Genomic DNA, 22,870 nt, shown 5'->3' with positions numbered 1-22,870 from the left:
ACAAAACTACTGCCCAGGAGTATTACCATGGTCAGTAGTTAAGACAAGGAGAGGGAGAATAGCAGAGCAGTACGATGAGCTGCAGCAAGGTTGAGGGCATGTCTAACCTGATAGAGAGGTGTGATGGTCTGCGGTCCTGGTGAGTGCTCCTTCCTCTGTCTACACAGCATCTCAACATCCTCAAAAAAAGGCTCCACATCACCACATTTACCTCTTCAATGCAATGCTTAGTTGGGACCAAGTAGGATTCCTTCTAGCAATCCCTGAAGGATCTTTGCAGAAGCCTGGAATTGCTTGGAGGGAATTGTGGGGCTGGTGGAGGGCTTGGACTGGAAGCCTGCTACATGTAGGTAACTTCTAGGCATATTGCAAAGAGGATGATCTCCAGATGTGCTGAAATAATTTCCCATTTGGATGTTGGGATATTGTGAGGATCAAATGGGTTATCAGCTGCTAAACCTGGTAGTAGGATGGGCTTCTACATAGGAGCTGCTGAATTCTGTGGGTCTTTCTCTTCAACTGAACATGTCTCTAAGACAAAGGTCTTCTGGTGTTTGGGCACTTTCCTTTAGTTTTTAGTCTAAATTATGCCATGGCAAACCGAAACCCATGTTTTCTGCTAGTGGAGTCATTTTACTGAAAAAAATACTGTTTATCTGATGTTCCTTGCCCAGATCTATCCTTTTTATAACCACAGAGACATGGAGATCATAGGCTGAAGTGAATGTGCACAGCCCCAATGAAAACATTTAAATTTTTTAGACAGAAAGAATATATGAAAAAAGTCTTACACAACCCCCTGTCAGGGAATTACCTGGCTCCACAAAAAAAGTCTGAAAGGTAGTGGAGTAACTTTTCTCTTAGCTGGCTTGTGGCCTATTCGTTAATTAATGATCACAAAGATGAAGCCACAGGTACAGACAGTACCATCTGTATTTCAGTCTCAGGGAGATCTAAAATGCCTGGCTGCTACTAACCCATGTAAGGGGCTGACAATAGATTGCTGGTCCGTTGTGATGTGCTGCTCACCGAGAACAAGCCGAAGGTCATGTGTGTGCCAGTCTGGGGGTAGCTTGGGAAGGTGCTCAGCTGCCAAAGCCAGACTCATCCTGTGCTCTTTGAGAGGAAAATCAACAGACTACAGAAATGCTCAGGTGTGGTGCACGGCACCCTTCAGGAAGAAGTGTTGTTAAAGTATCTCCCTTTTCACCTGAAATCTTCACATGCTACTTCAAGTTCTCAACTCCTCTTGGGAGCTCACAGCGTAAAGCCCCATATTTGAGGGCATTTGGGGCAGTTTTACTTCACATCTGTGCAGATTCCCTTGATGATATGTACAATCTAATTCAGGATGGCTTTTTTTTCTCTTCTTGGGTGGGTAAACTAGTGCACAGAGCAGGAAGACTCATCTGACCCTCTGCCCAGCACAGGCACTGCAATATTACCTGTGTGTCCTTGCAAGGGAGAGGATTTGTCCTCCCTGTCGTGCAGCTAGAGGATGCTGAGTGCTGTATAAACACTGAATCTCACAGCTGAACAGTTCACAGAGGGACCCTGTGAGTTCAGGTGGCTCCACCTTCATGTCCCTTCAAGGGATATTTGTGCATCCCACTGCTTCTGTCTCCTCTTGGAAGTTCAGCTGTGGATTTTCTGGGTGAACATCAATCCCTCTGCTGATGTTAGCTAGTGTGGTACATGGTCTCTGTCATGTGTACCATAGTTCTCAGGTGGGGATAAGATATTTTGCAAATGCTTGGGCATGACCTGTTGGAAGCGGCAGTTTCTAACAGTGGCCTCCAGCTTCAGCAGCGACAGTGTTTCCAGAGCTCCTCATTTACTGCTGTGTTTGCATCCTGAAGCTGGCAGCCTGGACATTTCCACATAAGATAAGATGAGAACGCTGACATTGAGACACCTGCCATCACGGGTACCCAGGGCACAAAAGGCACCGGGCATGGCAGCTGGCCAGCCAGCTCCTGCCATGCACGCCCAGATGCCTGCTAAAGTTCGGGCTAAAGAGGGGGTCTGTCCATTGCTTCTGCACGCTGGTAGTAGAAGACTGCTCTAGAAACACACTTTTCCCTTGAAAGACACCAACTCCATGATCTACTCTTAGTCTGTTCCTGGGCTGCACATACCCTTTTGCTGGTCTGCCAGTGTTGTCTGTAACACTGAGTTTCTTCAGCATTTCCCTAGAAATAGCGATTGCATAAGTTCCTCAGCTGAGATAAAGTGACCCAGTCAACACTACAGCTGTCTGCATGGCACTGGGCTTTCCTTAGCATGGCGGGAGGATGCATTGGACAAAGCCAACGGACACAGCTGAAAGTCTTTTATATCTCCTCAGACTTGTGTGCTTCGGCTGCCTGAGCTCTGTCCTAGCACATTTCTTCGCTCCCCGGTGTGACTGTCCCCTGAATGGGACCCCTGTAACTTACATTAAGATGGTGTCTCTGGTTCTTCAAACTGGGAAGAAGAGGAAGGGGGGGTTATATTCTCTGGCTGGCATTTGTCATCCTGCTTTCTCCCCACCAGTTGCTGGCATGCTGCATCCTTTGGGCCAGAGCCTGGTAAGTCATTACAGCCACATCCTGCAACAATTTTAAAATTTAAAGAACACACTGACTGTCCTTGTGTTGCATTGGAGAACAACCCTGGCAGGCACTGAACACCGTTAACTTTTCACACACTTGGCCATCTTCATAAAACTAAGCGTGTGTAACTATGCCGAGCCAGCTAGATCTGTGTGAAAGTTCAGAGAGTTAAATGTTGTCCTACAGGAGGCACAAGGCTGCAGGCTGTCAGGTTAGACATGTCTTAGGAAAGGCTCTGGCTGTAACCAGAGCAAAAGGCACCTGATCTGTCATGGCAACTTCACACTCCTGAGCAGGAGACCCTGACTCCAGGGATCTCACGGCCATGGAATGTGTAGTACACATTACCTCTAGCTCTTCCTATGATCCTCCATCTGTCCTGCAGCACCATGATGAATGGGCTTCCCATCAGGAGAGGAGGTGGTGCAGGCTGGTTAGCCAGCTGGCTGGCAAGTGTGTGGGTTGCAGTTGGTCAGGAACCTCCTGTTGATGCTTCTTGCCTACCTGAGGAGGAGAAGGATGAACATGCAACACAAGGAGCCACTTTTGAGCTGTCAGAGCCAGGCTCTGCATGTTGCCTTCAGAACGTGGGGCTGACCTAAACAGACTGGGCAGGTGAAGGGTGTGAGGAGAGCAGTGTTACCAAGTGCTTTCTCTTGTTATCAGATGAGGCTGTAGAGAGAGTTTGGACAGGTCTGCTGTGATGCTTTGGATTAACCTTGAAGTTGGGTTCAAGTGGTGTATGCTACAAGAGACCCCATTCACCATCTCCAATGCATCATGGACTCTGTCCCAAAACTATCCCTCCTCCAGGCTTTTTTTCCTCTCAACTAGCTCTAAAATGGCCTTTAGGCTCTTTCAGAGATGCCCCTTTAGGAAACAGTCCATAAACAACTAACCTCTTGTCTGGCCTTGCCTGTGACTGTGGACAGGAGGGAGAAGAAGGGGAGCTCTGTGGGGCTGAGGATATTGGAAGGTGGGATTGCTACTGTGGGTCCCTCGTGTGAAGACCTGCAGCACGCTCCTATATCCAGCAGTGTCATGTAGTTGGGTGCCTTACAGTGTCTACGAAAGGAAAACAGGGAGATTTGGAGGTTGAGCCTTTGGTCAGTGCCAATGGAGCTGTTTTGGGGTGTCCTGTGGCACCTACCCCATTACCAGACCGTCTGACCTGGATCTGGCTGGCACCTTCCAGCAATCACCTACAAAATAACTCAGAAATCCCCAAGACCCACAGGCTGGTGAAGTCGCCGGCATGGTCTCAGATGATACTTTTATAACAACACAGAAATTCTCACTGGTGACAAAGTCCCTGGACAATGGGTTTGACCATGGGTTACTGAGCAGGGTGAATTTTTACCTACCTGGCTCCCTGACAGTTATTTAATAACCAGTAACAGCTGTTGAGTGTGGAGCCAAGGCGACATGGGTTGTCTTGAAGGTCAAGGGAGATGTCAAGCATTGAGCTGGTAGGCAGGGAACACAGGGGACAGAGTGGCTAAACCCATGTTTATAGGGATTTGGAGCAAGAAGCTGAGCTTGGGTGTTGGCAAAACTAGATGCCTCATCCAGCCTCCAGCCTCTGCGTTTTCTGCTTCACTGGTGGAGGGGAGACAAACGCCTTTCTCACCTGTTTCAGAAGTTTCATGGAAAGAGGGGCCATGAACATTTGGTCTGACATTCTTTAGCGCAGCCCAGGGAAGATAACTCAGGGTTTTTTACGGGGGAAGAAACCATGGAAGTTTAAAAGGGAAAGTGAAGTGGCCACAGAGCCACAAGTGGAGCAAAATGAAAGGGGCCAGCACTGGTTTGGTCATCGTAAGGGACTGGGACAAGGCCAGAAACAGTCTGCTCAGCACCAAGACAACCTACAGCCCTGTTGCTCCCAGGCACCCCGACTGAAGTACGGAGCCTCTGAAAGAAGATTTAGGCATGACAAAGCAGCTGCAAGGGTCCCCAGCCAGCCGGGGAGGTCTGGGGAGGTCAGCAGGGTGAGCAGAGGCTTGGCTTGACCTTCTGGACATCTGGGGCTGGCAAATACACAGGTGGGTGCTAAAAGGATGCTTCGAGGGTCCTGAAATATTTGCAGAGAGCATCGGCCTGGCTGGCTCAGTGGTGTGGATGCCCACATGACAGCAGTGTGTGCATGGCAGGGCAGGCCATGCACGGGCAAAAAATCCCAAGTTGGTCTGAAGAATTCCCATCCCATCCGGCAACCATGGGCACATCAGGCTGAGGAAGTTGCTTTTGAGGTCTTGGGAATTTCTCCGCTTAATTTAGACACCTAAACAGAAGGAGGAGAGGGTCTTCCTCACTGATTTAATCATCGTTGGCACTCGTTGCAGAAGAACTGGTTTACTAAGCAGGTGAAATTTAGGTAGTGGATCAGTACTTTTCCCCGGAGCGTGACCTTGCTGCAGCTGCTTTCCCCGGCTGTGCCTGTGTTTATTTGGGTAGGAAGAAGAGTCCAGGCCCATCTGTTTCTGTGTGTTCCTGCAGCGCTTAGTGCTGACAGACGAAATGTAGCTGTAATGCCAAAAAAAAAAAAAAAAAGTGTTTCAAGCTTCTAAACACATGAGGAAATCACGGCAAGAGCCCAGCAAGTGTTGCAGGGTAATGTGAGCTGCCTGGATCCCATCTGAACACACATGTCTTGAGGATGATTTTATATCTGGAAGCATTTAATACAGCTGTCTTACAAATATGTGGCGATACTTATTTAATTTACGGGCTGCTTCCAGTGGAAAATCCCAGTGCAGTTTAGATGGAAGTTGCTGGTCCCATCTGATAATGGAATTGCTCGGAGAGCTGCCTGGGTGCTGTGCAGGGACTGCAACCCCCAGCAGCACGAGCCAGCTGCTCTTGCTGCTGGTTTTACTGCCTCTGTTGTGCTTGGCAGCGTGTGAGAAAGTACCGGCACTGGTACGGATGGGTATCCTTCGTGTGACTGGGATGTGGCTGTACAGCTATTATGACAATCTCTGTTGGAAAACAAATAACTGCATGAGCATATGGTGTCTTTACTCTGCCATTATTACAAGACCAAGCTATAGCAATGAGAAAAATCCAAGATCTTTTTAACCGAAATAAAGACTTACCTAGTTGCACCCCACCTAACCCCTCTCATGAGTTCTCGTTAAATTATTTATTTGAAGGTCTGAATCAGGCAGTCCAAGGTCAGCTCATCATCTTTGCAATTACCCTTTCTGCAGAGAGTGGGGAAGGATTAGAGAATGAGGTAACCTCTCTGCATCTAGTCCTTGATTTTATTGCTCTGAGTTATACATCCCATGTGACCAGGTCTTTTTATTACTGCCATGCGTCTAATATCTAGGAGCGGAAAGGTAACTGGGGGAAAGCACTCTCAGAAATTATATTTGGGAAATATCTGGTTTGCTCTGGCACCAGGACATAGTTGCCTCAGAAGCCCCGTTGCAGCCTCAGCCCAGCTCTCCAGTTCAAGAGCAGAGCAGACACAGAAGATGTGGGATCCAGGATGCGGGATGTGGGATGGTACAGGATGTGGGATACAAGATGCGGTATGTGGGATGATGCAGGATGCAGGATATGGGATGCAGGATGCAGGATATGGGATGCGGGATACAGGATGTGAGATGCAGACTGGCTAGCCTGGCATGCAGTGCTGGCCCATGTGGCTTGGGGAGATTGGGAGCTGGGCTGCCATGCGTGACATTATTTAGAGGAGTGTGACTCTAGCTCCTGGCCTCGGAGGGTGTTAGCACCAAGGAGAGCTTTGTGCACAGAGCTGATGTTGGATTTGGGCAGGCAACAGCAGGGGGAACCGGGCTCTGTTCCCTTCCCATGCCAAGACACCACAAACACAACAGAGAGGAGGAGGGGAATGCTGCCATAGCACCTTTCCTTTCCCTCTTCAGAACTGAAGAGGCAGATTTTTAGTGAATCCTAAAATTCATGGAAGGAACAATGAAGGCAGAAGCAGTCTGGCTTTTCCATCCAAGGGCCAGGAATAACCAAGTGTTGGATGATCCAGTTGGGAAACCAGCTGTGCAGGCTTTCCTCTACCCCCGATCCAGTCCGCTCCCCAAAACCAGACCAGAGGTACTGTGCTATAACCTCACACTACATTTGTTGCCTTCTTTGGGATTATGCAGCAAAAACAGTGACCTGCTCTAAAACCTCTGAAAATGCAGATTCCCCAGACAACCTATCTCAGGGCTTGAGAAACCTTAGGGAGTGCTTTATGCTGTGTAATCTGTATCTACCTAAATGCAGTTTAGCAGCTGTAATTTATTTACATGAGGGCTGTTATGCCAAGTTTTCCTAGTTTGATACCCTTTTACCTACTCCCTTCCAGTGGGTACACCATGATTTCAGCATTGTGCTCTTGCTCATCAGGTGTTCTTGCTTTAATCTTTCACGTTTACATGCCAAAGTTCGTCACTCGTTTTTAGATGGTATTTTTTTCAAATTTTATCTTTAAAAGAAAATTGAATCCAATACAGAGATGCACGTCATTTGCTTCTAGTGACTTCAGCTATTTTGATTGATTTTTTTCTCATTTTACACTTTAGAATATGTAGGCAAGGTACATTTTGGAATAAATGCAGTTGCCTTTATACTACAATCTCCAAGCAGGGTTGAAGGACACTGTCTCATTTCATCTAGTGAAAGGAGATGCAAGTGAAAAACTTTTGAAAAATATTTGTATTTATGTATCCAAGTATGACGTTTGCTTTGATTGCAACAGTAGGGTATTATTGATTCATTTTACCTTTGTCAAACTCTATATTTACGAAATACCTTTTTGAGACATTGCTGCCTATCCATCCTTTCTCCTCCTGGTTTTGTGCGGTGGCTGTTCCTGCTTTTGTGCTTATGGATTCCAATCCCATTCACTTCAGTATTGTTTTCAATTTATCAAGATAGTTTTGTGTCCTGATACTACCCTCCAAAGAGCTTGCGGTGTCTCATAGTTTTGTAACAGTTTACATTTTAATAAGCACACTCTGTCTCTCTCCATTGCAGGGCTATCTCTGATTTCAACTCAAGAGCTGTACCTTGCATCTGAAGAGGGGACAGGTGGCTGGAACATGCCATATCATTAGAGGATGTGACCAAGCAGCTTTGAGCCAGGTGCATTTACTGCTTTCCTCCTGGACCAGAGCCTCACCAGAAGGAGATAAATCATTACTTTCCTTTAACTTATGCCAGCATATAGAATGACCCAAGTTTTTTTCCTTGCAAGCTATGGATACAAATCCATGGGGGGGGTGTGTGGGAATCTTTTTGTATTTTTTGTGCACTCAGGCTTAACAAAGTCGTAACTGGATTCAGGGTGAAGCTGGATGATGCAGACATGTCTTTTGTGTTACCCATGCACACTGGTGATTTCTTTCTTTCACCATTTCTTCTGCAGTGGGATATTACTGAATCCTAGCAGTTGCTTCAGGGCAACCTGGAGGTTTTGCTCATAGGAGGGATTAATTTGTGGCTTGGGTGCCTGGAGCTCCGTGAGGCATGGAGATCAGAGGTGAAGCTGGCTGATGGATGTGCCCTCTCGAGGCTGCTTGGCCAAGCGAGCACCCCAAGGCATGCAGGTTTTATTGACGGCAGCTGGCTATGCTGGCACAGAGGTAAGTAGAGAGGACACAGGAGGGGTTTGGGGGGGCTAGGTGGTAGCTGTGGATACAGCTGTGGTTAGAGAAGATATGGGTGATGTGGCAGAGGAGGTGCATGGGTAACCCTATTGCATAATATACTGATCTGTTTTTTGCAGCTTCTTAGTTACAGCTGTTCTGAGGACGCCTTTGTTGTGGCATTTGCAGTGGGTTGGTAATACGCTCAGTGAGAGAAAACCCAAGTTATCTGTATTATCTCATTTATTATGGGCATCCTTTGTGCATTTAAAATTAAAATTGGACAAAACCTTATGTTCAATGTAACCTGTTAACGGTGCTCACCAGTGATTGGGGGCAGTGTTGTTAGTGGAGCACAGTGTATCCCACAAAAAGGCCCTCCTGTATGCCCCTCTGCTTTCTGTCTGCCTTATCTCTGCAGATGAATGCTGTACGAAGTCAGCCGCTGGGTTGCTGCACAGCTGCCTGCTCACGATGCTGGAACCACAGTCAATGTCACTGTGATGCTAATTGCAACAGCAGCAGTTGGGATTTCCCAGTTTGACACTTTCTACCCCAATCATGATTCCTGTAGGGGCAGAGGACAACTCGCTAGTGTCCTCCGGAGTACCTCAAGCATAGAACTCTGACAACTTTATCAGCTTAGGAAAAAAAATAAATAAAAGGAGGACAAACCCCTTTCTAACTGTTAGAACTCCTCCCTTGCAGCTTTAAATGAAGATTGCACATTGGACCCCTGTTTAGGTGTTGCCCATGGAAGGAGATGCTGGGTTGGCTGTGGCTGGGCTGGACACTCCCAGGGTTGTCTCTTGCTGTTCATGGGTTTCCTCTCCATCTCCCGTTTCTAAGGGGGTTTTACACTGTATTTATGACAAAGTGGGCAAGCATCACAATAAAAACAGATGCAGCTGCTGTTACAGGAATAATTACTGGTTTATTAACACAAAAATTACAGAATATTTTGCAGTTTAGGCAGAATTTCAAAGTTTTCAAAACTGGACTCAGTGCTTTCAACAAAACAGAAACACATGAAGTGCGAGAAGAGACAGGTCTGCCATGGGCTGTCCCTGCTCCAGGAGAGGAGGGCTGACCTCTAGGCACTGAGGAAGGTACTGATGGAGCAGGGCTGGGAATGGTTATGGATTAGGCCAGGACATGAGTGCAAAGGCCGGATTTGGTAAAAAGGAAGATGCTGGGACCTGCAGATGTTCCCAGGTCAGGTCAGCCCTTACGGCAGGGCAAGAGGGCAGCCAGTGAAGGGGCATGGCCACACCTGGCTGCTGGAGACTAGCGCTCAGAGCAGAGTGCAATGGGTCTGTGCAATGCCATCCAGGCTACCTAGGCCCAGGACACAAGGGGCTTTCAGCTGGTAGGAGAAGCACAGAGATCAGGAATCCTCATCCACAAATCCTGCCTTGCACCTTTTACCCCAGAGTAACGTTGTCCCATCATCAGCTTGGTCCCTCCCTCTGGCAAAGGCAGATTGTTTTCCAGCATCAGCCGATTTTCTTTAGATACAGGTGAATCCCATTCTGGGAGCGAAGGGTGATCCTAGGTATTTTGAAGGGAGGGTTGGCAGGGTCGGGCGAGAGCTCAAAGCGGAGCAGGGTCAGGGCCAGCGCCACTTTCATCTCGTTCATGGCAAACTGCTGCCCGATGCAGTTCCTGGGGTAAAACAGCAGCTCAGCCACTCCACCTCAGCAGTGGGCACAGCAAACCCACATGGTCAGATCCCAGCCCTCTCCCACCAGCACACAACCCTTCCCCTCTGCAGCTCTAGGGGCCCCAGGCAGTGTTTTGGGTAGCAAAAGCAGGGGCATGGGCTGAGCAGGGGGAATCTGGGGGAGCATCGGGAGCTCCTGGATGCATGCTCGGTGAGCATGGAGGAGGGATGGGGAAGCCAAAGGAGAGGCAGGCAGAGCCAAGGTGGTGGGTCTCCAAGCAGGAGCGGATCTGCAAAGTGTTTGCCTTGGTGAGGTAAGCACAGGGCGAAGGGAAGGACTGGGAGCAGGGGAGAAGGGGGAATCAAAGGCCTGGGGGGTGGGATGGAGGTCTCTGTATCAAGGAGAGGAGGAGAGCAGTGAGCCCAGGATGCTGCAGGCTCCCTGCGTGATGCCAGGACGATGCTCCACGGCTTTGGGACCTGGCTCCCTGTGCCCAGGCGAGGCCTGGCAATGCTGCCTTCTTATTTTGCCTGCTGCTATCAGAGTCCCTCTGGCATAAATGCTTTTTATATGCTCATGAACTGTTTAACATCGCAGGGCCAGGACCTCAAACGGTGGTCTCTGAAAGCACTCTGTGAGTGTTTCTCCAGTAGCAATTATACCAGCAGCACACACTTCTCGGGCTGAGCAGTTCCCGGGGATGCATGCTTTCTTTCCCCACTACCCCTTCGCTGTTCAATACACTTTACCTCATTCCAGCAGAAAAAGGCAGAAAGGCGTGAGAGTGTCTGCCTGAGATGTTCTCTGGGGAAAACCGCAAAGGGTCAAATACCTGGAAATTAAGAATACGCAGCAAGAAAAAGTGATTATTTAAGAAACACAGTACTGACTAGTATTTTCAAAAATGTGACACCCCATAATTTCTGAACAACCCCACCGGAGAGAGAATTTATTCTTAGATGGGCTGAAACTCATACACCAGACTCCCTTGCTTTCCACTGAGCCTGGCAAAGGTGTTGCCAGGATAAAACAGACACAGGTATGAATCCTGGAGAGTTGGGATTCAATTCTCCACCTGTAGGCTGAGCAAAAAATCATCTTTTTGCCTGATATTACAACAAGCTCTTCGGAGAACTTTGTCTTACTGTTTGTGCAGCACCCAGCCCTAATGCCGGGGTCTAACTGCCCTGTGCCGCAGCTGGCAGAGATTAACGCTAGGCAGTCACATCCCAGTGTGGTTCCCATGGGCAAAGTTGTTGGGAGCAAGAGGGGCTCTGCTCTCCTGCTAACAGGTGAAGGGGACATTGGAAGAGGCATAGCACAAAGGGGAAAAATTATTAGAAGGGCAAAAGAAAACTCACCAAAGGGTCTTTCCATACTGCAGGGTTTCTGTGAATGAGATAAATGCTTATTGCGGCGACACTGCCTGTAAAGCAATAGAGAAGAAAAGAGCTCATTGACAAAGAACCTAAAGGGAAAGTTGCAGCATACTCACACAAAGGTCTGACTAAATCATCACAGTCTTATCTGTCAACTGGAAACCTATGAGGGTTTTGTCATTGGCTTCAGAGAAGATGAAACATTTTCCATTCGTTTAGTTGTAAGCAGCCAAACGGTGGAAATGGGGAAGGCACCGGCACCATAGGTGCATCATCCCCCCACCAACACCGCCTGTCTGTGTGCCAAATCAGAGAAGGGAAGGAGCAGCACAGGGCAATTCAGTGCCGCAAGCTGGGATGGGACCATTCCCTGTCCCCCTGTGCCTGCAGTTTGCCAGAATGGGTGAACCATGAACTTGTGCTTGGCCGGGACAGAAGGGGCTTTGGGCACTGGCACAACTGCCCTATAGCGACAGTGGCAGGAAGGACATCACAGGGATGCTGCTGTACAGCCCAGACCTCAGTCTATCAACAGAAGGCCAACATCTGCACAGTCCTATCTGAAACATCTGCGCCGGCGAGGAGCAGGTCACAGAGGCAGGGCTGTTGCCTTTGCTCTGTGGCAGGCAGCGAGGATGCAGCTGATGTCCAAACGCACAATTTTCTGAAGCAGCAATGGGATTTACAGACCTTCTGGCAAGGTGCGTCCATCGGGGAAGGTGATGGGTTTGCTGAGCTGCCGGGACACACCAGGCACTGGTGGGTAAAGGCGAAGGCTCTCCCTGATGCACATGGTGCTGTAAGTCATCTTGCCCAGGTCCTCCCTGCCAGGACAGAGGCAGACTGAGGCCCACACTCCCACTGCTGCCCTGCACTGGGAGGTCCACTGCCCCATGGCCATCAGCCCCCTGCGCAGACCCCCTTGCAACAGATGGGGCATACGGAGGGACCCACAATGTCCAACCACAGGCTGCTGCAAGCTGGGGACCCCAGGACACTTCTGAACAACCTCTGAACATGCTCAAGTGCAAAGTGACAGCAAAAGGTGAAAAGCTGTGACTACAATGTCCTGTGGCAAGAAAACAGGACGGAGCAAAGAGCAATGTTGGCAGACCAGGTCTTGGCACGGCATCCAGCATGGGCCTCCTGGTCTGGAGTGGTTTTTCTTGTGTTTGCCCCAGTAATACAAGCCCTGAAGGGCAGGGAGGCAGATTTAGCTAAAGGATGCAGTATGTGCTCCACCCTATGAAGTCCCTGTGCATGCAGCAGCCTTTAGCACCCCAGCTTTCAAGCCTTGAAGGCATTGCTCACTTAGAAATGGCAGTGATGGGGAAAAAAGTCACCAGCTGAAAAAAGCAACCTTACCACTGAAGTGTCTCCCGGTGTCCCAGGATCCCCCGGATCTCCTCCCGGCACCGTGCCTGGTGCTCGGGGTGTGATGCCAGGCAGTACAAGAGCCAGGAGATCCCACTGGCTGTGGTATCATGGCCCTCAAACATGAACGTGTCCACCTCGGCACGCAGGTCCTCATCAGACAGTCCAGCTCCATTCTCGTCCTAACAGTCAGGAGACACTTTCAGTGGCCCATATATATATATATATATGTAAAATATATTAAAAATATAAAAAAATAGATAATAGAGATAATACAGCTAATATAGGTGATATATATATATTAAAGTGGCCCAGATATCACAGAATGGTTGGAGCTGGAAGGGACCTCTGGAGATCACCCAGTCCAACCCCCCTGCTAAAGCAGCTTCACCCAGAGCAGGCTGCACAGGATTGTGTCCAGGCAGGTTTTGAACATCTCCAGAGAAGGAGACTCCACAGCCTCTCTGGGCAGCCTGTTCCAGTGCTCTGTCACCCTCAAGGTAAAGAAGTCTTTCCTCATATTCAGGCGGAATATGTATTATTCTTGTATTTCACTTCATGCCTGTTGCCCCTTGTCCTGTCGCTGGGGACCACTGAAAGAGCCTGGACCTATCCTCTTGGCACTCGCCCTCAAGATATTTATAGACATTGATAAGATCCCTTCTCAGCCTTCTCCAGGCGAAACAGGCCCATCTCTCTCAGCCTTTCCTCACGAGGCAGATGCTCCAGCCCCCTCATCATCTGTGTAGCCCTCCACTGGGCCCTCTCCATTAGTTTCCCATTCCTCTTGATCTGGGGAGCCCAGCACTGGACACAGCACTCCAGGTGCAGCCTCACCAGGGCAGAGCAGAGGGGAGGATCACCTCTCTTGACCTGCTGGCCACGCTCCTCCTAATGCACCCCAGGATCCCACTGGCTGTCTTGGCCACCAGGGCACACTGCTGGCTCATGGGCACCTTGCTGTCCACCAGCATTCCCAGGTCCTTCCCTGCAGAGCTTCCTCCCAGCAGGTCAGCCCCATCCTGTACTTGTGCACAGGGTTGCTCCTGCCTAGGTGCAGGACCCTACAGTTGCCTTGGTTGAACCTCATGAGGTCCCTCCCTGCCCAGCTCTCCAGCCTGTCCAGGTCTTGCTGAAGGGCAGCGCAGCCTCTGGTGTATCAGCTGCTCCTCCCAGTTTGGTATTTTCAGAAATTTGTGGAGAGGGATCTCTGGCTCTTCATCCAGTTCATTGGTGAATAAGTTGGATGAAGGGACAGTGTAGACTCAGTAAGTTTATATATCTATATTTATACGTAAAATATATAAAATACAATATCCCAGGAGGGACCATTATATTATTCCAGCTATTGCAAAGCAGGGTGGTGATGCTCCTGGGATATGTATAAACAAAATCAATCTGTTTAGACTGAATTCAGGGCCCCTTTGCCTTCACTTATAAATTCCTTTATCACCCCATATTAAACCACCAGGACTATGAAATCCCTCTGCATGTTGTATTCCCCAATAGACACTACCAGCATTTCAGGATGAGAAATGGGATCACCTTAGCTTCTCCTCAAATGGGCAGAGCTGGGCCAATTAACTTTAATGGTGTGTGCAGTCCTAAGGGTCTCTGGTAGTTTGTGAGACCCTTGCAAAGACTGAGTGGCTTTTGCACCCTGCTGCCCTACCGCACACCCACTCCTCGCCACTCACTTTGGCACACAGCAGAATGTCCAGGAAGTCCAAATGTCTCTTCTTCTGGATCTTTTCAAATTCTCGTTCATCTTTAAGGGACTCCTTTCGCTCACGGATCACCTTGTCTGGGGAAGAAAGAGTTAAAGGTTCAGCAGAGGCAGGAGTGCTGAGCTGCAAACTCACCCTGTGAATGCAAAGTTCACCCAAGGGGGTGACCAGTGCTCAGTCCAATACGTGTGCTTCAGTATCCCAGGCAGTTTGGCTTTTTCAGCAGCATGGCAACAAATGCTGTGCACACTGCCATCCTTTTCTGCAAACTTCTTTGCCCACCACAGACTCCTCACCTACTTTACCCTTGCATTAAAATCATGCCTGGGCTGGAAAAGGAAAATCATTCCTTGCATCAGTGTTGCCTGCAGCACCCATCCTTTCTCTCAGGAGTCTGGCCATTTAACAGGAGTGTTCCCAAAGAGGAATGCCTCCGTTAGTCCAGTTTAATAACCCAGGAGCTGTGAGACCCCCTTGCTTCATGCCTAGATCAGACCACTGCTGCAAGCTGATGCTCTGCTTGGATCCCAGTTCTGAGCCTCCAGGCAGGATCATGGCGTGGGCAAAGAGGTAACTCTGGTCAGCCATCACCCACCCTGTTTGAAAGGTTTGGCAAAGGATGGAGGCAGGGGATACCTGTGTGGTCATGAGCGAGCTGGCAGACCTTCCTGAACTGAAATCCGTGGGGACTGAGCCAGTAAATGATGTCATTGTGGTAGGGAAAGATGCGGAGGCGCTGGTGCACCATGTGGCATAGGTTGTAGACCGCCTGGATGTAGGTGTTTTCCCTGGGGAGAGGGAGTGGTGGAAGTTTGTCAGTTTGGGAACTTCATGACAACCAACTTGCCCATTTCCCTTCTGAGGTGCAAACTTTTTTTGCCAGGGTTTGGGACAGCCAGCACTGACCTGCTGGTCTGGCAGTTGCTGTGACAACTGAAGGCACATTTCATGATGCTATCGAGAGTCATCAAGCTGACATGCTCAAAGAGCTCCACCGGTTTCCCGTCTGTGATCAACTGCTCCCATTTATCCTAGGGCACAAAGGAGACAGAAATGAGAAGGCAAGGGACAGTTCTGCACAATCTGCAGTTACCCTCTGGTTAAACGAGTGCTCAGCTAGGGATACATCCCAGAGAAATGGAAAGAAGAGACTCTAGTTGCTGTCAAAAGCCTGGAGAAGGGAAGCCAAGAGTGGGGTGGTTAATACAAGACTTGCCTCAGGCAGCTGCTAGTGTCAGATTCTGGCAGCGGTGGGCCCTGGTACACTGGACCCTGGGGCAAGGGCACCCTGGAGAAGCCCAGGATGGGTGCGTTCCTGGGTGATGGGGTGTGTTACCAAAGCCTGTCTCGGGGAGCAGCATGTTCCCTGCACAAGCGCAGTGTATGTCGGCACTGGGCTTCACCAAGTCTGTTCTCAAGCACATATGAGTTTGGTGCTTAAGATGCAAACTTCTGACCCAGGTTTTTCCTCCATCCCATGCTCTGTCACTGTGTTTTTCCAGCATAAAATCTAGGAGCTTTTGCTCAACTTTTCATATAGGGGATCCCTAAAGAAACTATAAATAGCGTCTCTCTTGCCTGGCAGACATGAAATGATGTTGAATCCTCTGTCCCTTCATGGCTGTAAGGAACCAGTGGACTCAAAAGCGGAGAAAGGGAGATGGAGGAGCACAGTCACATCTGAGCTCCTACAGAACTGGGGAAGTGGGCTCGTAGGGCCAGACTCGTGTCCTTAACACATACAACGATTGCCACCTGGTGGCATCGGCTCCCACAATAGGCACTGTGCATTGTCTGCAAGGAATGACAAACTGCCAGGGGCTTGTGTGCATTGCAAAAGCTCTCTTGGCTCTCCAGCCCCTGGCTCCTGGCTGCATCCTGGGCCAGTGGGAGGGAGGACAGTCAGGAACCATGTGGAAGTTTCTGGGGAGGCTGGATGGAGGGAGGCAAAGGAGAAAGAACAGATCCAGCATGCAGCCTCCTGCTGGTCCACGTACACAAAGCCTGGTACCCCTCACCTGTAATTCACACTGGTTTCCATCATGTCCAGCAATGATGGATGGGAGAACAGCGCAGTTTCACTGTGTGTTAGGCAAGGCAGTGATTGCAATCCAGTCATGGGTATGTTGACAGCAAATGATACCCTTTAACCTTAGGTCACAGTAAAGCTCTGTTCCAACCTTTTTATTTTGGGGGGTTTATTATGAACCTTTATTTACTTCAATTCTTCATTTACAAAAACACCTTACAAGAAGTTGAGGTTGGGATTGCGAGATCATGCACAGTTTAGGGATGGTAGTAACATTAATCCTCAAATCTCAGCCACAGAGCCCAAGGCAGTACCAGAGACATAGCCCCTGCAGGGAGGTTCAACCTGCTCATTCCTTCCAACTCACAGGCAGAGGCAGGGATTTGTGGTGCCTCGGAAAGCCTGACCACCAGGACACAGCCTGTCCTTACAACTACCAGGTTGTGAGCAAGGGTGCTGCAAGAAAACTCTGCTCCAGCATTTACCCACTACCCAGTCAGGATCAGGGAAGAGAAAACAAGGCAGAGAGAGGAGCATCAGATTTGAGTCCTACCAGCATCACGTTAGTAGACTCTGCCATCAGGGTCACGTATGGTTTCAAGACGTCATAATGAAACCCTGGAGTCAGGAGTTTTCGATGTTGGTGCCATTTTGGCCCATGTAAGATCAGCAACCCGTTCCCTGGGGAAACACAGGCAAGGCATGTTTTGTTGGGCACAAGCAGGCTGCTTTCACCTGCCTGCGGACACAGCCTCTGCCTGCGAGGAGCATGATTAAATCCACTGTCTGAGCTGCTACGAGACAGTATTTCCAAATGTTGCCATCAGCTCTAGGGTTCCCAGGGCTGAGCAGAGCCCTGCTCACTGAAATGATACTGCACTGCCTCCAAAAAGAAACACCCACACAGATGGAGATGAGAAGTTCAGATCAGCAGATGCATTCTCCACCAGTCCTCCACTATGAGCTTCTCCCCTTTGCTATCTATGGACGTATAAGTGGTTCTCATTTATATATATGACTATGTTTGAACTTTCCTTCCTCAAATCACAAAAAATGGCATTATTTAGCACCTTTTTCAATAAAAGTAATGATTTCAGGAAGCTTTTAGCTATAACTGCGTCAAGAACCAAGTACAATGCTGTTTATTTATAGCATGTTCTTGACTAACTTCAGAATCATCCCTGGTAGGCAAAGCCCTGGGAATACATACCGATCCATGGGACAAGGTGTTTATAACTGATGTTATCCTTGGGATCTGTAAAAAAATCACAAAGAAAGAGAAAAGAAAATTGTAAATGTTTCAGTAGCATCAACACACTGGTTTGCAACTGCAAGCTCCCTCTGGGCTCTCAGTTTTTGTTAGGCATAAAGCAGAACTGGTGGCATCCCTGCAGAGTTCATCAGTATTTCACAACAAAACAACACTGCCTGGCCCAGCAGCAAGAAACAAGTACAAAAGCAAGCGCCCAGACTGGAAAAAATATCATATTGGTAGTCCAAAGTCTGTGCTGTGTGATAAATGATTAAACTTCCCAGACGACACTTTTAAGCACCTTTCTCTCTTGATGCACTACAGATACTTCCCTGCAGTAGGAGCCAGGGCTCTAAGCCAAGAAAATAGCTCCCAGCTGCCGCCTTCTCGCTGGGGTTGGGCACTAAGAAAGCAACTCTTCAAGGATCACTTGAGGAAGTTTGATTTGCCAACAAGTGATCTGGAGGGGCCCTGGTCAGCCCTGGAGCCCTGTGCCTGAAGCAGCCAGGGCACGGCATGAAGGAGGAATATCTCTCCGTGCCTTTAGATGGTTTGTGCAAGGCAACCCCTCTGTGAAACCCTGCCTTGCTGTGCATTTTTAGGTTGGGATGGGAAATCTGCAGGCTGTGGTTGTTGCTCCACAGCTGAAGGCATCATCTCCTCACCTCCTCTGGCCAACACAGCCTTGGCATAGTCGGGATCAGTGATAACCAGGAATGCTGAGAAACTTCCGAACCACACAGGGTGAGCATATAGGTACTTCTGTGCCCATATCTCCACCTTGTCCAGCACCTCCTCCTCCTTGAGGAACTAATTGTGGAGAAGTAAAAAGAGAAAGAATACACAGATTCAGAGAAAAAACCCAAATAAACTCCCAATACACCGTCTTAAAAAGCTCAAGGTCTTTCTACATCATAAAACCAGGTAATGGCAAACAAGGTGTTGTCCCTCTGAGTTTACAGAACATATGAAGTAGAGGTGCTTGCTACTTTTAAACCTCATATAAAATAATGCTTCCTTATCACTTGGCCCTAACTATGGAGAATATCCTTAGGGACAGTGGTGGTGCCTATCAGTGCCTGTATGTTATCTGCTCTGTTTCCATGGTCACCCCCGAGAAGATTCAGATTTACCTCAGACAGCATCTGCATTTAGTGGTGCGCAAATACGTTTTCACTTGCACATGGTAGAGCAATTAATACCCTGGAGTCACAAGAAAATACAGCAGCACTTTCATGGCAACCAACAGCATCGCTGCTGTGTTTGCCCTGGTGCAACGATGCCTCCTGACCGGGAAACCCGGGCCACAGCTTCCTCCAGCCGTTTAGGTGGAAAAGGCCAGTGTCCAGGTAAAATGCAATAGAATTAGTCCAAAGTCACCAACAGAGTGTACAGAGGAGGGGATGCTGGTTAACAATGTTAGATTAAGATTTCATTGATTTCCAGGAATTGAATTTAATAGGCAATGAAGAGCTGGTGCTCCCAGAAAGGTTCATCTCTGGTCCTTGGAAGCTGCACCCTGAGGAGCAACGTGAGCACCAGTGTTTGTATAGGCAGCACTGGCAGGTTCACTCTCTGAAAGTGATCACCATTTTATTGCATTTATAGCCAGCATCGTTGCATATTAAACAAGGCAACGGCCAAAGAACAAGTGGAAAGACCGATGGAAAGATCCAAAGTCAGAAACAATAAAAAAAAGATCACAGAGACAAGACTGTGAAGAATTCTCTTTTCTTTGAACAGAAACTGCTCTGCCACAATATGCAAGGGGAAGGATTTAGTAAGCTAGGGCTGACATAGCTGCTGCTGCTTTGACTTGAAGCTCAAAGTTTCATTACATCCACACACTGGTGCAGAAATCGGCCACAAAGTCACCCTATCGATTGAGTCAAGTGAATATTTGCTCAGTCGCTTTGGTGCTGAGTTAGCTCAGCTCAGCTTTTAGTTGGCTAGTGTTTCTCAACCCGGCAGATGGCTGGTGCTCAAATGATCGCCCATGTCAGGCTTATCTTGGAGAGGATGCGCAGGAGCTGTGTAGTGTCTACCTGGGGACTGCACAGGCTGTGTAGGGGCACATCCAGGCTCTGTGCTCCAAGGCTGAGCCCCTGTCCTTGTGGGCCAGGCGGGTCCCTGCAGCATCTCTCATGTGTCTCCTGCATCCAGCAGAATGATGAACTACATCCGGTTATAACTTATGGTAGAATGTTATCGTTCAACTTCTCTTGCTCACGTTCAAGGTTTTGGATTTATTAAAGAGAACCATCAGTTTTTCTGGTTGCAGGGATCAAGTTTTGGAGTAAAAGGAGGCAGCATCCCCCAGCGCCCACCTCTTCAGCAATGCCAGCAGAAGCGGGGCTTGGCATGGTGCCTTTAGCTGAGTGATATTTGAACATGTGAAAGTCCCTTTGATATGGCTGCTTGTGCTTCCTCCCGTCACAAAATCACAGAAAGCATAAATGGAAGTAATTGGGAGATGCTGAGTAAGCCTCACTGGCAGAAGTCCTAACGCTAGAAGCCTTTTCATCCAATCCTGTTTTGGGGGCGCCAGCCTTGGTTCAGGGTCAACTGTCCCTGAGCTGGCTGAGGGTGGAACGGGTTTATTTGAGAGGAGAGGTTACCCCCAAGGTGAGTAACCTCTATTTGCTGTGCCAAGCACTCCTGGAGCAGCCAGAGGCTGTAAAGTGCTACAGGCTGCGGAGGAACAGGAAAGGAAAGCTCCTGCTTCTTAACAAGGGCTCCAGCTACCAGGCTCTGCAGGGAAGACCACCACTTCTACGTCTTCCTCCCTTGGGGGCTTGAAAAAAAAAGTATAATCCCCACGCAGGTCTAAGGAAGGCCTGATCTCATGCTGAAATGCAAGTTTTGAAGTGGATCCAACACTAAAAGCATCTGGGAAGAGGCGCTTAAAGGCGCTTTTAATGACTATGCATCGATAGCAAATGAAGCAGAAAACACGGGAGCTGGAATGTGAGCATGAAGCAGTGCCATGCTCAGAACCAGGCTGGCTCTCCTCCAGCAGCTGCCTGGACAGGGCAGATGCAGGCAAAGGGCTGCCAAGGAACTGACAGCCCCCCTGCGCCCATGGGGCAGCGACCCTGCTCCTCTGCTTCCCACCAACTGTGGCCATGGGAAGTGGGTTCAGCCAGCTCGCTGGCACTCTGGATGGCACTCTGGCTTTTAACTAAGTTGTGCTGCTGCAGTGAGGCTGAACAGCTCTACACAACCTCTCCTGATACTTTAATGCAATTTCTACCAAGTGATTCGGATAAGCGGAGCCTAATACCTAAGAACTCTTTAAAACAAAGTGATGTATTCCCAGAAGACCACCCAAAGCATATATTTGAGATACTAAACAGGTCTGAATCAAAACTGGCAATTAATAATTTTAAAGCAACAGAAGAGGAAACGTCAGTGCTCTCCCTGAATATAGCTCTCAGGTCACCCTCCGAGGTGCATGTAAACTTTGTACTCAGTATGTGCCCAGAGTGTTGCCAGTTTCCTCACTGGCTCAATGGACTGCTGGGCTCTGGGGAATTCAGGAGCATTTAATCAGCAAACGATTAAATTTGCCAACAGGAATTCTTCAGAAAATACCACCTGTGGTAAAAGTTGAGCCATGAACAACCCAGCCACGATGGGACACAAACAGTTAAACCCTATTCCAAGACAAATAGTCACCACTGATAAACAGGCAAACATACTTCATTTATTGCTGTTTTAAAGTCTAACTGGCAGCGCAATGAAGCCCTGACCTGGCCCATCTTCATGCTTAGGTTGCCAAAAGACTGCCCGTCCCGTCCAGCATCCAGCACAGGAAAATTGGGGCGGCCATGGCACAGAGACGAGCCCTGGGAGGTCCCATCCAGATTTCCCAGCTACTTTTCAGGGCGCCAGTTATTCAATGCGCCACAGATTTGGCCAAAGCAGGGCATCAGCAGAGCCCAGGAGCGGTCGGGGTGATTTTAAGCAGGCTTTAGCATGCATGGAAATGCCTTTTGCACCAGGCAGCTCAGTTACTCCTTAGGAAGCTGCCAGTGAGTTGTGGAAATGTTTGCCAAGGAGGCGGTCACCCCGATCTGTGCGGGCAAGCGCATACCTTGGGGATCAGTCACCCGCACCACGAGTGCCCGGAGCAAGGCTTGCTTCTTGTGTATGTGGGTTTAGTTAGTCATGGCTGTAACGCAACCTTAAAAAGACGCGTGGCCCCTGTGCTGGATGCTATACCTGGGATGCATTTTGTGGCTTCAGTGTGACTCGGAATGGCCCGTGCGCTGCCTGGCCCACCTGGCCGGCCGTGGAGGTGACACCAGGTGGCAAGGGGCAGAAGATGCCCTGGGTGCTGGCAGTGGCGCGCAGGTGCTCAGCGTGGCGGGGGCTGCTGCTGTGGCCTTGCCCTGGCTTTCACAGGAGCACAGAGGTGACAGCAGAGCCCACCCCGGGACAGAGCTGCCTCCAGCACCAATGCCGGGCTACATCCTGGCCCAAGCCACCTTATATTATCGTTTGCTTTACTTGCAAGCCAGCTGCCACCTCTTTCCACCACGCATTTTGCAGCGGCCTGCCTGGGCAGCTCTCCAGGCATCGCACGCTGAGAGCGCGGTTTGGATGGCCAAGGAAAAGGATGCCCGTCTTTCCCTTCCCCAGGGACCAGGAGAAGCAGCTCTCCTAGAGCAGAGGGACAAGTCCCACCGGCAGCATCCCCCCGGCCGCTGTGGGAAGCGGCTCCCGCCCTACCTCCTGGACGTGGCCGAAGAGCCAGTGGGTCGGGTGGCCGGGGAAGTCGGCCAGCGCCCGGAGCAGCTCCCGCCGCCGGTGGTACAGCTGGATGGCCTTCAGCAGCACGCAGGTCAGGCAGAAGACGGCAGCCAAGTGCAGCACCCGGGAGACATCCACGCCCAGCCAGGAGAGCTTCATCCCCCCGGCGCAGGCGGCGACCTGCCGCCCGCCGCTACCGGCTGCCTGGGGCGGAGGCCGGTGTCACCTCCCGGGGGGCCCGGCAGGCACCGGCCGCGCCCAACCAATGCCGGGCGGCGAGGCAGGCCCGGAGCCGGACGGCTGCCAAATCACGGCAGCGCTTGTTGGGAGGGGGCCTCGGGGAACGCACCGCTCGCCCGCCGAACGGGCCGGCGGCTGCTGCTGCCCTTCCTCCCGCCGCCTCGCACCTCGGGGGCCGCCGGCGCCGGCCGGGACGTGGGCTGAGGCGGGAGAGGAGCTGCCGCCCGCGGGCGGAGCG

At 49.8% G+C, this 22,870-nt stretch overlaps 1 protein-coding gene and 1 long non-coding RNA gene across 2 annotated transcripts; one reads left to right on the top strand and one right to left on the bottom strand.

Annotated features, from left to right (window-relative positions):
• Positions 1-200: 200 nt before the first annotated feature.
• Positions 201-9,097, top strand: LOC106631048 (uncharacterized). The gene is made up of 3 exons (XR_008734766.1): positions 201-2,570; positions 7,602-7,709; positions 7,993-9,097. It is a non-coding gene; the product is annotated as an uncharacterized LOC106631048 (long non-coding RNA).
• Positions 9,098-9,126: 29 nt separating this feature from the next.
• Positions 9,127-22,870, bottom strand: LOC102052883 (cytochrome P450 4B1). The gene is made up of 12 exons (XM_055724957.1): positions 22,372-22,870; positions 18,303-18,447; positions 17,596-17,640; positions 16,939-17,066; positions 15,263-15,387; positions 14,993-15,144; positions 14,327-14,433; positions 12,621-12,811; positions 11,946-12,079; positions 11,238-11,302; positions 10,626-10,708; positions 9,127-9,877 (listed from the first exon to the last, which is right to left on the bottom strand). The coding sequence occupies exons 1-12, from the start codon at positions 22,549-22,551 to the stop codon at positions 9,709-9,711; spliced, it is 1,524 nt and encodes a 507-aa protein (XP_055580932.1). The 5' UTR covers positions 22,552-22,870; the 3' UTR covers positions 9,127-9,708.

Source organism: Falco cherrug, chromosome 12 (assembly GCF_023634085.1).
Source record: "Falco cherrug isolate bFalChe1 chromosome 12, bFalChe1.pri, whole genome shotgun sequence".
NCBI lineage: Eukaryota > Metazoa > Chordata > Aves > Falconiformes > Falconidae > Falco > Falco cherrug.
The sequence above is the reverse complement of the archived record's forward strand: the minus strand, read 5'-3'. Positions and strand labels throughout refer to the sequence as shown.